Source organism: Tenrec ecaudatus, chromosome 12, assembly GCF_050624435.1.
Source record: "Tenrec ecaudatus isolate mTenEca1 chromosome 12, mTenEca1.hap1, whole genome shotgun sequence".
NCBI classification, from domain to species: domain Eukaryota; kingdom Metazoa; phylum Chordata; class Mammalia; order Afrosoricida; family Tenrecidae; genus Tenrec; species Tenrec ecaudatus.
The window spans coordinates 27621808-27633922 of record NC_134541.1 but is presented as its reverse complement, the minus strand read 5'-3'; the positions used below and the strand labels follow the sequence as shown (position 1 = coordinate 27633922).

The following is a 12115-nucleotide window of genomic DNA, read 5'->3' as shown; positions in this document are numbered from 1 at the left end:
TTTAAAATAAAATATGCACCCAAGTATATATCCTTACTATATATCCATAATAGAGAAGGGTGCTTCTCCCACACTGCCATGTCTACCTGCCAGCCAGGGTCACTGCATATACATGAAGCCAATGAGTGTGAAAAGGTTTTGTGAGGGCTGGAGCAAACGTCAAATAGTTCCCATCATTATCTCGCAGAGAAGCCCAGTGGACATTGGACGAGAAATCTCTGTCCCTTCAGGCATGTACCATGCCTCCTCCATCTCCCCCGGGGCAATCCAAGGCTTGATGTTTACGAGTTAATACCTTTCTCTTTAGGTTCCCCAAATCCTGTGAGACCAGTAGGGCAACAATGATTCTCATTTTAAACTGGAGTGACTTGCCCAAAGTCCTCTATACTAGGAAGTAGCAGAACTGGGAGGGAAAAACTCAGGGAATCCAGCTTCATGACCAGAGAGCAAACTCAGGAAATACTGGTTGTTTAAAATGTGATGTAGTGAGGAAAGGGAAAGACTTTTCAAGGAGAGTCCAGAAAAATTCTAGGCACTTGGGTATAGAGGACATTCCTCTACTGGAAGTAGTCTACCTCGACCCCCTTTCGACAGCTTTAAGCCAGGCTTCCTGCTGAATGGAAGCCTGGCTTCCCTTAAGCCTGCACCCTTAAGCAAATTCTCTTTGAGAAAACTCATTGCTATTAGTGCTGAACTAAAGGAGTATCTCTAGATGTGGGGGAAGTCTGGACGAGAAGGGAGAGATGCTTGGTCCAAGAGCGGTTGACATTTTACTACCAACTAACAGCATTGGGTGCCTGCCTCACCCGCAGGCTCTGACTAAGCTTGCATTTCTGATTACATAGTATCTGCATCCCTGCTAATGAACCAATAGCCCCATAAGTTCATATGCTTGTGTGTGCAGGCCTGTGTGCGCGTAGCCACTTATCAATTTATCAAACAAGAGACTGTATCAGTGAATTTTGATGCCAGATATTTTGCTAGGTATTGGGGAACTAGGCTTTTTAAAAAAAATGCAGACAGTCATGTCACAATGCTCATAGACATCGCTACCTAGTTGGAGATACAGTAACCAAGTAGACAACTAATAAAACAATTGGAAATATGTGCTGTGTGGGAAAGAAATAAGGTGCTGTGATCAAGAATAGCAGCAGGGGTGGGAGTAGGGTGTGGGACTCTCTAAGATACTCATCAGGGAAAGCCTCCCAAAGAAAATGACATTTAAGCTGAGATTGAAGGATGAGAAGAGATCACGCAAGTGGCTTTCTTCAACCTGAGGCCAGGTAAGGGGAGTTCCGAAGGAGTTGGGGGACAGATGCCAGAGTGCTGGGAGTGCCCAGGAACCAGCTGTTCTGCCCCAGTTTTCTTTGCCTTATTCCACCCACATGACTTTCTCTCCCTTCCCGCCCCACAGTTACTAGTCCCACCTTAGTCCTTCCAGATGCCAGGGAGGGCTCTCTTGCCCCAGCCTTGCCCGTTCACAGTTACTCTTTGCCCGTTCCTGTCTTCTCCTGCTACAGATCTCCTGGAACCAGGGGGTTGACTTGTGGTGGCACGAGCTTGTGCAAGAAGCGGGAGACGAGTGTGAGCCCGAGTGGTGTGATGCTGAGGACCCACTCTTCATCCTGTACACCAGTGGCTCTACCGGCAAACCCAAGGCAAGTAATATGTGTGCATGGACACTACTTAGGGGTGAGATGTTTCTGAGGAATGTGTAATGACATTAGTTTTACTCTATAGCCTTAAGTTTCGGAAATGCGACGTTACTTTTTCTAAACCAAATTAAGACATAAAATCCTCAATTACTAGGTAGTCGGAAATTCAATATTTTCATGTACCCCTCCCACCAGGATAAGACCGTTTGGGTAGGCGCTTTCCTGGTGCCTGGAAAAGAATGAGTCCATGGGGTTGACTTGGATGTTATTTCCCATGCTCACGTGCTTTGGATGAAGGAGAGTTTCCCTGTCATCTCAAGGCTAATGGAGGGCACAGGGATCCTAGGACCACTTCTGGGAGCTCAATCTTTTCCACAAGCCATGCGATTAGCATGTAGTCTGATCTTCCCAAGGCACAGTGCGGGAGCTGGGCATGGGCCTCCACCAAGTGTTTCCACCCGGAAACACTTAAGCAAACTCGGACTCTTCATTTACGGTACTTGAAAGCTGTGTCACTCTGCATCCCACCCACCTATTCCTACAGTCATTTCTCTGTATGCTTCAAGCTATGCTTCCAGGGGCTTTTGGGAACATAATTTTGGCCTCTCCTTCTTAGGGTTAATATAGGGATGAAGCAAGCAAAGAAGATGGTCTTTTTTTCCCTCACCGACTTACTACCCTGCCAGTGTACAATGAATGTATATGTGAAAATACATAACAAGAGTGATTAGATTTGTGTCAGAAGTATCCCCATAAGAGAATGATTATGGGTGCTTCAGAAAAACCATCTGAATGTATGGATTTGATAATGTGTGCAAGAGAGATGAGATGGGGACAGGTTGAAGAGCGTTGGATACTGTGAAAGGGGTGCTGGTAGGGCCAGAGTTCCCCAGGAGGGTCTTCTGCCTGCTCCCTTAAGTCTTCATTTGATGATCACTGGGGATGTGCACAAAGCCCAACCCTAAGGCCGTCTTCATCCTACAGGGTGTAGTACACACAACTGGGGGCTACATGCTCTACGTGGCTACGACCTTCAAGTATGTATTTGACTTTCACCCGGAGGATGTGTTCTGGTGCACAGCAGATATTGGCTGGATCACAGGCCATTCCTACATCACTTATGGACCACTGGCTAACGGTGCCACCAGTGTTTTGGTGAGAAGGGAATGGAGCCCCATGGAGACTTGGCTTGAGTTGGGGGTGGACAAGATGATTCTGGGTAACTACCCAGGATAGTTGATCCAGAGCCAGGAGGACTTACACAATGACATGTTTCCTGGACTCTGGAGAAAGAGGAGTCCTGAGGGGATTGTGTACACTGACTAGGAAGGTCTCTTAGCTTATCTAGTTAGGGAATGAAGAAACTGGGGTTGATCAGAAAGGACAAAAATTTTTGCCTGAGGGTATGGTCAGGGAGGGATGGTGGGTTATTGGTAAAGATCAGGAATGACCAGTTTTTCATTTGGGTCAGTTTGAGGGGATCCCCACATACCCAGATGTGGGGCGCCTATGGAACATCGTGGATAAATACAAAGTGACCAAGTTCTACACGGCACCCACAGCCATCCGCCTGCTCATGAAGTTTGGAGATGAACCTGTCACCAAGTGAGAACCCACCCCTCTCCAGATGCGGCCTCATGGGTGTCCCTCAGAACTGGTGCTGACTTTTTTCTAGTCTGTTCCATTTTACTGTCCCGACACCCTAACCTAGAGTCAGGGTGGGAGCAAGAGAAGCGCCTGAGCATGTTGTCTGGGATCCCAGAGGTAATCAGAGCCTTCCTCTCTGCCCATTCCCCACTGCCCTGCCTAAGGCACAGCCGGGCATCCTTACAGGTACTAGGCACAGTGGGTGAGCCAATCAACCCTGAGGCATGGCTGTGGTACCACCGGGTAGTAGGTTCTGAGCGCTGCTCCATCGTGGACACCTTCTGGCAGACAGAGACAGTAAGTGAGGGATCAGAGGGCTGGAACACGGGGACAGGATTGTGGACTAGCTTAAACTCCTAATCTATGTCTTTCACAGGGTGGCCACATGCTGACCCCCCTCCCTGGTGCCACACCCATGAAGCCTGGTTCTGCCGTGAGTGAGGCTACCCTGGCTGGTTCTGGAATACGGAGAGGGTGGGACAGGACCATTATGGAGAAAATTGGAGTACCAGGGCTTCTTGGGAGAGGTAGGAAGTTGAGTCAGATACCTCATTCCTCTCCTTGAGCCCTGCCTTCTATTTGCTTCTAGACCTTCCCGTTCTTTGGCGTAGCTCCTGCAATCCTGAATGAGTCTGGGGAAGAGCTGGAGGGTGACGCTGAAGGTTATCTGGTGAGGCCTTCATCGGAGGTGGGGGGACGTTGAGTGGGGAGAAGGGTACACGAAGGGGTACTGCACGTTGCTTCAAAGTTTGGAATATAATTTCCCCTGGCAGTTGCTTGGGGCTGAGGCTCCATAGTTGGGGGTTTTCCAACTGTCCCAAGGGGGGATCTTTCTCGATACTTTGCCTACATCTCTACCCTTTGGAGCATGAGGCTCCCAAGGACCCTTTTAGAGTCTTCAAGACTCCAAGACAGTTTCTTAGGTCTGGAAGAATTAGTCCCAGCTCTTCCTTTGACAAGCATTCTAGAGTGAAAAGAGGCTTCAGAGTGGAAAACTCACATAGGCTCTGGAATCCTGGGCTCAAATCCTGGCTCTGTCTCTTCTGTGATCTCAGAAAAATTACCTAACCTTTCTGAACCTACATTTGCTGAATTGTAAAATAGGGTTAGCGTGGTACCCTTGTCTTCCCCTACCGGATTGATTACATTAGAGAATCCTTATGGAGCGAAGGGTTTAGTGTAGAACCTCACAGTGTGTGCTTGATAAATGTTAGCTATTGTTGCTTTTGTACTTATAGGGACCTCAGAAGCCAGCATAGATTCTCTATACTCACTTCACTTTCCCAAGAGTCAAATGGTACCAGGGATAGAATCTGAATCCAGGCCTTCTGATTCTTAGCCTAGAGTTCTGTCTGTCTCACCAATCTGCTGCTTCAGAATGCTGTCCACTGGGGAAGTAATGATTTGCTCACATGTATGCAGTAATGAATTCTCATTCATGCATCAAACTCAACTTGCTTTCTGGAGCGATTACTCAACTACATTATATGCTTAATCAGTAACCACGTTGCTAGTTCATTTCCATAGATTATTTTATCCCTAGGAAGGTGGTCTATTTTCTCTGATTTACAGATGAGGATCCTGAAGGTCAGAGAGGTGAAGTCACTTACCTGAGGTCACAAAGGTACTAAGTGGCAGAGTTGGGGTTCTGAGCCAGGATTGTCACTCTCCAAAGCCTGTACTTTCTTCTGTGTCTCAAGAATGGCACTCAGAACCTTCCCCTGCAGGTTTGTCTTCCAGTGAGACCATGTAGCAGATGTAACCACTGTGTCTTCTTCACTCCCCAGGTGTTCAAGCAGCCCTGGCCAGGTATCATGCGCACTGTCTATGGGGATCATGCACGATTTGAGACCACCTACTTCAAGAAGTTCCCTGGGTACTACGTGACAGGAGATGGTGAGCCTTAGAAACACCCCTTCACCACCTCCCATTGAGACATGTCCAGTCTCAGAAAGGGGCAATTAGGGAGCGGGGCGGGGAGAACATGTCACACGTGGCCAGAGAGCTTCAGAAGAGAATGTAAAATGGGAAGAGCCTCAGGACAGCACCACCTGAAACCTAACGTGTGAGGGAAGAGGTTCTACCTGCCTCTGCCCTGTGTTTAACGAGATGGTCCATGTGCCAGTGTGTACTGTGCGAGGTGTGCTTCCGTGTTAGGAGCCTGGGGACATGGACAATTAACGCATCCGTAGGAATTTGTTGGCCATATCTGCTGTGTTTAGGCGCTGTTCTAAGCCGAGGGGTGACCAGGAATAAGCTAGCCCAGGCCCTGCTCTTACCGAACTTACATTCTCATGAGGAGACATGGGAGCAGTGGGCGGGGGGGAATCCAGAAAAAGACAACTAATATTAGGTAGTGATATGCACTATGCAAAAACAGCACACAAAAAAAGCAATGTGTGTGTGTAGGGCTGGAGTGATCAGAGAACATTTCTTGAAGTGACATTTGAGCTGAGACCTGAATGGTGAGAAAGATCCAGACATGGGAAAATCTGAAGCAAGAATGTTCTGGGCCGAGGGACAGAAACACACGGGAATTATCTGAAGAATAAAATGAAGCTGGCTTGGCTAGAATGTAGTGAGCAAATGGAAGAATAGTATAGGATGTTGGAGAGGTAGATTGTATAGGGCCTTGTGGGCCATGATGAAGGTTGGAGATTATTAAAAGTACAGTAGGGATTCGGAGGGACCTGGGGGGAGGAGAAGGGCGGGAAAGGGAAAGGAGTGGTGAACAAACAGTGCCACAGGCAGGCGAACAACTAGGGAATTAAAAGCAACAACGAGGAGGACGTAGAGATTCTGGTGGTGTTGGAGCAACAGCAACCTAGCTGAGAGGCAGAAGAAGGACAAGCATGATGGTGGGACAGGGGGAAGGTAAAGGGAAACAAAAGAAAGCTCTAAGAAGCAAAGTTATGGATAGAGGTATAAATATACATGTGCACTTATGTAAATATATTAATCCATAAAAATAGAGGTAGTGGCCTAGGTATGTATATATATATTAAAATCAGTTTACTGGGGGCTTATACAGCTCTTATCACAATACATACATTTATGTCAAGCACATTTTGTACATATATTTATATGGCAATACACTGAGGAAATGGACGGACTTTGGGCCTTTGCTCAAGCCTTCCCTCAATGCAAGAACATTTTAAAAAATCATTTTATTAGGGGCTCATACAACTCTTTTTACAATCTGTACATACATCATTTGTGTCCAGCACATTCTTACATATGTTGCCATCATCATTCTCAAACACCTGCTTTCTACTTGAGCCCTTGGTATCAGCTCCTCATTTTCCCCCTCCCTCCCTGCTTCCCCTCCCCCTTGATAATTATAAATAATTATTATTTTATCATATCTTACACCATCCGATGTCTTCCTCACCCAGTTCTCCGCTGTCCAGCTGTCCATCCTCCAGGGAGGAGGTTACATGTAGACCTTGTCATCTGTTTCCCCTTTCTCCCTCACCCTCCCTTCCACCTTCCCAATATCGCCACTCTCACCACTGTTCCTGAGGGGCTCATCTGTCCTGGATTCCCCGTATTTCCAGTTCCTATCCGTGCCAGTGTACATCTCCAGGTCCAGCCGGTTATGTAAGGTAGAATTGGGATCATGAGAGTGGGGGGGAGGAAGCATTCAAGAACTAGAGGAAAATTGTATGTTTCATGGTTGCTACACTGTACTCTGACTGGTTCATCACCTCCCCACATCCCTTCTACAAGGGGATGTCCGATTTCTCCCAGATGGGCTCTGGGTCCTCACTCTGCACTCCCCCTCATTCACAATGCTATGATTTTTTTTTTGTCTTTGATGCCTGATACCTGATCCCTTTAATGCCTTGTCATCTCACAGACTAGTGTGTATTTTCCATGTGGGCTTTGTTGTTTTTCAGTTAGATGACCCCTTGTTTATCTTCCAGTCTATGGGACCCCAGATTCTATATATTTTGACACTTGGGCACGATCAGCTTTCTTCACCGCACTTGCCCATGCACCCGCTTTGTCTTCAGCATTCATGTCGGGGTAGGCTGGTATGCTTCTTCCTTGTGGGCTTTGTTGTTTCTTAGCTAGATGGCCGCCTGATTGTCTTCAAGCCTTTAAGACCCCTGATGCTATATCATTTGATAACCGGGCACCATCAGCTTTGTTCGCAACTTTTGCTTATGCACCCACTTTGTCCTCAGGGATCTAGTCAGGACAGGCCAGTGTGCTTCTTCCATGTGGGTTTTGTTGTCTCTCAGCTAGATGGCTGCTTGTTTATCTTCAGGTCTTTAAGACTTCTGGTGCTATATCTTTTGGTAGTTGGGCACCATCAGCTTTCTTCACCACACTTGCCTGTGCAGTTGCAAGAACATTTTGTTCTAACAACCTGGCGATCTGTGATGCTCACCGGACACGATTGCTGAAGACAAAGTGGATGCATAAGCAAATGTGATGAAGAAAGCTGATGGTACCTGGCTGTCAAAAGATTTAGTGGTCAGGGTTTTAAAGGCTTGAAGATAAGCAAGTAGCCACCTAGCAGACAAGAAACAGACCCACATGAAAGAAGCACTCCAGGTGTTGACGGGATAAGGAAATAGGCTTCAGAAGACACAAAAACAAACAAAGACCAAACATATTGTTAGAATGAGGGGAGTAAGAACAAAGACCCCAAACACATCTAGACAATAGGACATCCCCTCACAGAATATTGTGAAGCACACACTAGTCCTCTGGTTCCAAAGCTTCCTTACCCCCCACTATCATGACCCCAGTTCTGCCCTTCAGTTCTGGCTAGACTGGAGCATGTACACTGGTGCAGATATGAGCTCAAGACACATGGAATCCAGGTTAGGTAAATCCATCAGGAACAGAAATGGGAGTAGTGATACCAGGGTAGGGGGAAGAGGGGAGAAAGGAGGAGCCATTGCAATGATAGATGCATAATCCCCCCCACCCCAGGGGGATGAACAACAGAAATGTGGGTGAAGGCAGACAGCCATTAGTGTAAGACATGAAAAAATTAATAATTTATAACTTATCAAGGTGTCATGAGGATGGGGGTAGGGGTGGAGGGAGGGAAAAGAGGAGCGATACTAAGGGCTCAAATAGAAAATAAATGTTTAGGAGTTGGGGTGGGGTGGAAGGTAAGGAAATAAGTGTTTATAAAATGATGGATGGCAGCATTTGTACAAATATGCTTGATACAGTTGATGCATGGAATATTATAAGAGTTGTAAGAGCCCCCGATGAAATGATTTTTTTAAAAAAAGGACAGTGGGAAACCTTTAGTGGTTTTAAGCAAAGAAATACTAAGAACTGATTCACTTTTTGAAAAATAACTTAGTTTGATTTATGGAAAACAGATGTTAGGTGATCATCGATCGCCGTGGAACTAATTAAGCCCCCAAACTGGTAGGTTACTTCTAAAGCTCAGAAATATGAGGGGCTTACAGTACTGGGTGGTTCCAGCCAAGGCTCTCTCACGGAAGGAGCCGCCAAGCTGTTGTTGGGGCTGCGGTCATCTGATGGTGTGACTGAGGAGAGGAGGTCCCAATTGCAAGGTCACTCACACGGTAATTGGCAGGAGCTCTCTGATCCTTGCCACATGGGTTCCTCCCACAGTGGCTGGGTCCTCCAGATAGACCTGAGAGTGCACAGTCAGAAGCTGCAGACACACCATCACTTCTGCCGTATTCTGTTGGTCACACAGACCAATCCTAGGAAAGTCAGGAAGGGCACTAGGCCGTGTATGAATACCAGGAGGCAGAAATAACTGAGACCATCTTGGGTGCTGACTACCACAGTGGGAGAGAGTGGACGTATGATCTTACCTCTGCTTCCCAGGCTGCCGGAGGGACCAGGATGGTTATTACTGGATCACTGGCAGGATTGACGACATGCTCAATGTATCTGGTGAGGACCAAGGACCATTTTCCCATCTTGTGAGCCCCGCCTTCCTGGCTACTCCCAGCCAGAGCCTTCTGAGAGCAGCAGTCCTGTCCTTTGTCCAGACCATCCCTCTACTGCCATCAAGTCATGTCTAGTCCAGCCCTCACAGTGACCCCACAGGACACAGTAGAATAGCCTCTAGGGGTTTCAAGACTAAATCTTTATGAGAGTAGAAAGCTTTATCTCCCCCTCCCCCACCCCACGAAGCAGCTTTGCAGCCCAAAGCATAACCCACTGCTCCACCAGGGCTCCTCCCACTATGCCTGGAGTTCAGCATTCAATCATGGTCCAGGTTTTGGAGGACGTGAACACTAGGATGGGGGGGGGTGACCAGATTGGTGGGGTAACTGGAAACCTGAGAGGAATGAATGAAGGGCCATCTCCATTTGACCAGACTAGACCTGCCTCAGGGTACAGGTGGAGCAGAGATCTCCATTTGACCAGAATAGACCTGCCTCGGGGTACAGGTGGGGCAGAGGTGGGGCTCTCATGGCACTTCCTTTCCCTTGACAAGGGCACCTACTGAGCACAGCAGAAGTGGAGTCAGCGCTAGTGGAGCATGAGGCTGTTGCGGAGGCAGCTGTGGTCGGACATCCTCATCCTGTGAAGGGCGAATGCTTGTACTGCTTTGTCACCCTGTGTGATGGCCACACCTTCAGCCCCACCCTAATGGAGGAGCTCAAGAAGCAGAGTGAGCAGGCCTGTGGGATCTGTCCTGGGAGCTTAGTTAGCACAGCAAGTTATTGGGAGGTTGGGGGCGGAAGCGCGCTGCTTGGCAAACCCCAGACAGATCCAGGGGCTAAGTGCCCTCTGCTCCGTTCCACAATAATAGTTCACATTTCTAGAAAACTTTCTCTGGGTCACCTTTAAATACATTATCCCACTGAATTTTAAGTACATTATCCCACTAAATACTTTAAATACATTATCCCACTGAATTCCTACAATCACCCCAGGAAATAGATTTTTCTAGAGATGAAGAAACCTAGGCTCAGAGAAGTTATATTCCTTGCTAATCACTGCTAGTCATCACTGCTGGTCACTCTAGTGGGCTGACTCAAGCAGCTAAGTTCCATACGGGTGGATTAAGATACTGTGAGTACAGACACCTGTTAGAGAGTCAGGCGTGAGCCAGAGTAGTCGTTTGTGGGTAAGACCTAGAAGCGATGGTGGGAAGCAAAGCCATCTCTGCCTTGGCTCATGGGGGGCTGCCTCCAGATGCTAAAGAAATGCTTGATGTTGCCGCTTACAGTTAGAGAAAAGATCGGCCCCATTGCCACACCGGATTACATCCAGAACGCACCTGGCCTGCCTAAAACTCGCTCAGGTATGCTCAGATACGCCTGCCTCCCTTCCCTCCTCCACCCCCTCACCCCCACTCCCGCCCCAAGAGTGGCTGAGGCCTGGGTGGTGGTGTGCTTATGTATGGGAAAACCATTGCAGGGTTGAGGGTGGTGGTGCTGTCACCAGGTAACCAGATGGCTGTGGTTCCTCCAGGGAAAATCATGAGGCGGGTACTTCGGAAGATCGCTCAAAATGATCACGACCTAGGGGACACATCTACTGTGGCGGACCCATCTGTCATCAGCCATCTCTTCAGCCACCGATGCCTGGTCACCCAGTGAACAAGACCCTAACCTTGACCCAGGATTACCCCTGCTTGGCTCTCATAAATGTGCCCATTCTCCCTGCCCCACCCAGGAGCACTGAGGGCTTGTGCTTGCCCACACAGCCTCTCTCAATCTGCTGTCTGGGACCGAGGACCAGCTTTGCCCTAGGTGGAGACAACTTCCTGTGACTGTCAGACAGACGTGTGACAGGACCCAGGTCAACCTTACATTGCTGTAACCCCAGATTGCAGAGAACTCTCCGACCCCAGAACAGGGATTTGACGGTGATGTCCCCAACTCATGCTATAGGCTCAGAGGGCGAGTAAAGGCCTAGAGTTAAAGAACAGGGAGACAGCTCCGTAATCCTGTCAGCTCTCAGGAATGCCCTTGCATGCCCTTGGTCATGCACTTGCACTTAGAGAGGCCTATTTGTGAGTCCTGGGACAATTTTTAAAAAGCGCTTTGCTGGTTCTGTTCTGGGCTTAAATTTTCTTTTGTGCCAGATGACAATGGTTCCCCACTTCACTCCGGGGGCTGGGAGGGTCTGCTTAGTTTCTGAAGGTTTTCAGATAGTCTGCTTCATGAAGAGAAGAGACACTGTTCTAGGACCCGAGGAGCTTGGCTCTTTTCCTCTGTGCACCCTTCCCCCCAGAGTCCTGCCCGTGAGACCCTTGCAGATGAAACCCTTTCCCTGCCTCAGTTGTACTCAGGCCCACTGGTTGTATGAATAAAGTCTGTGACCTCAGGAAGATAGTGGTGGTTTTCCTGGGCATCTGATACAGGACTGCACAGATAGGGGTTTTTTTCCAACACAAATGAAAGGTTTGTGGCAACCCCATGGTGAGTAAATCTACAACAGCATTGCTCACTTTGTCCTTGTCTGGCCATCCTCATGGGATTTCAAACCTTTTCGTCATGGTATTGCCCATTTAATAATTACAGTGTAGCAGACACATTGACTTTATTGAGATCCACACCTGTGATCTCTGAAGCATGTAGCTGCTCTGACTTGGGGTGTTGGCAGGGCTGGGAGGGGGACAGAAAGAGAGTGGTCCCCCAGGTCTATCCCCACGCCCTCTTTTGGTAAGGTGACCAGATATCCCGCTTTTGGCGGGACAGTCCTGATTTTTAATTTTTTCCGCGTCCCATGGCATTTAAAAAATGTCCCAATTTTTAGAAGAATGCACGACAAGTCAGGGTATACGGTTTTCGGCTGCCATGTGGCTATTTCGCCAGGATATGAGTTTTATCAATGGGGTCCCGCTT

At 48.1% G+C, this 12115-nt stretch overlaps 1 protein-coding gene across 1 annotated transcript in view; it reads left to right on the top strand.

Annotated features, from left to right (window-relative positions):
• ACSS2 (acyl-CoA synthetase short chain family member 2) overlaps positions 1 to 11598 on the top strand; it is a 71489-nt gene extending 59891 nt beyond the window's left edge. The window contains exons 8-18 of the mRNA XM_075563731.1: positions 1521 to 1658; positions 2640 to 2810; positions 3127 to 3260; positions 3467 to 3599; positions 3679 to 3735; positions 3892 to 3972; positions 5090 to 5198; positions 9135 to 9203; positions 9754 to 9930; positions 10492 to 10566; positions 10737 to 11598. Of these exons, the coding sequence (XP_075419846.1) occupies positions 1521 to 1658; positions 2640 to 2810; positions 3127 to 3260; positions 3467 to 3599; positions 3679 to 3735; positions 3892 to 3972; positions 5090 to 5198; positions 9135 to 9203; positions 9754 to 9930; positions 10492 to 10566; positions 10737 to 10864 (1272 nt within the window). The 3' untranslated portion in view covers positions 10865 to 11598. The remainder of the gene's footprint in view (positions 1 to 1520; positions 1659 to 2639; positions 2811 to 3126; positions 3261 to 3466; positions 3600 to 3678; positions 3736 to 3891; positions 3973 to 5089; positions 5199 to 9134; positions 9204 to 9753; positions 9931 to 10491; positions 10567 to 10736) is intronic.
• The last annotated feature ends 517 nt before the right edge of the window (positions 11599 to 12115 follow it).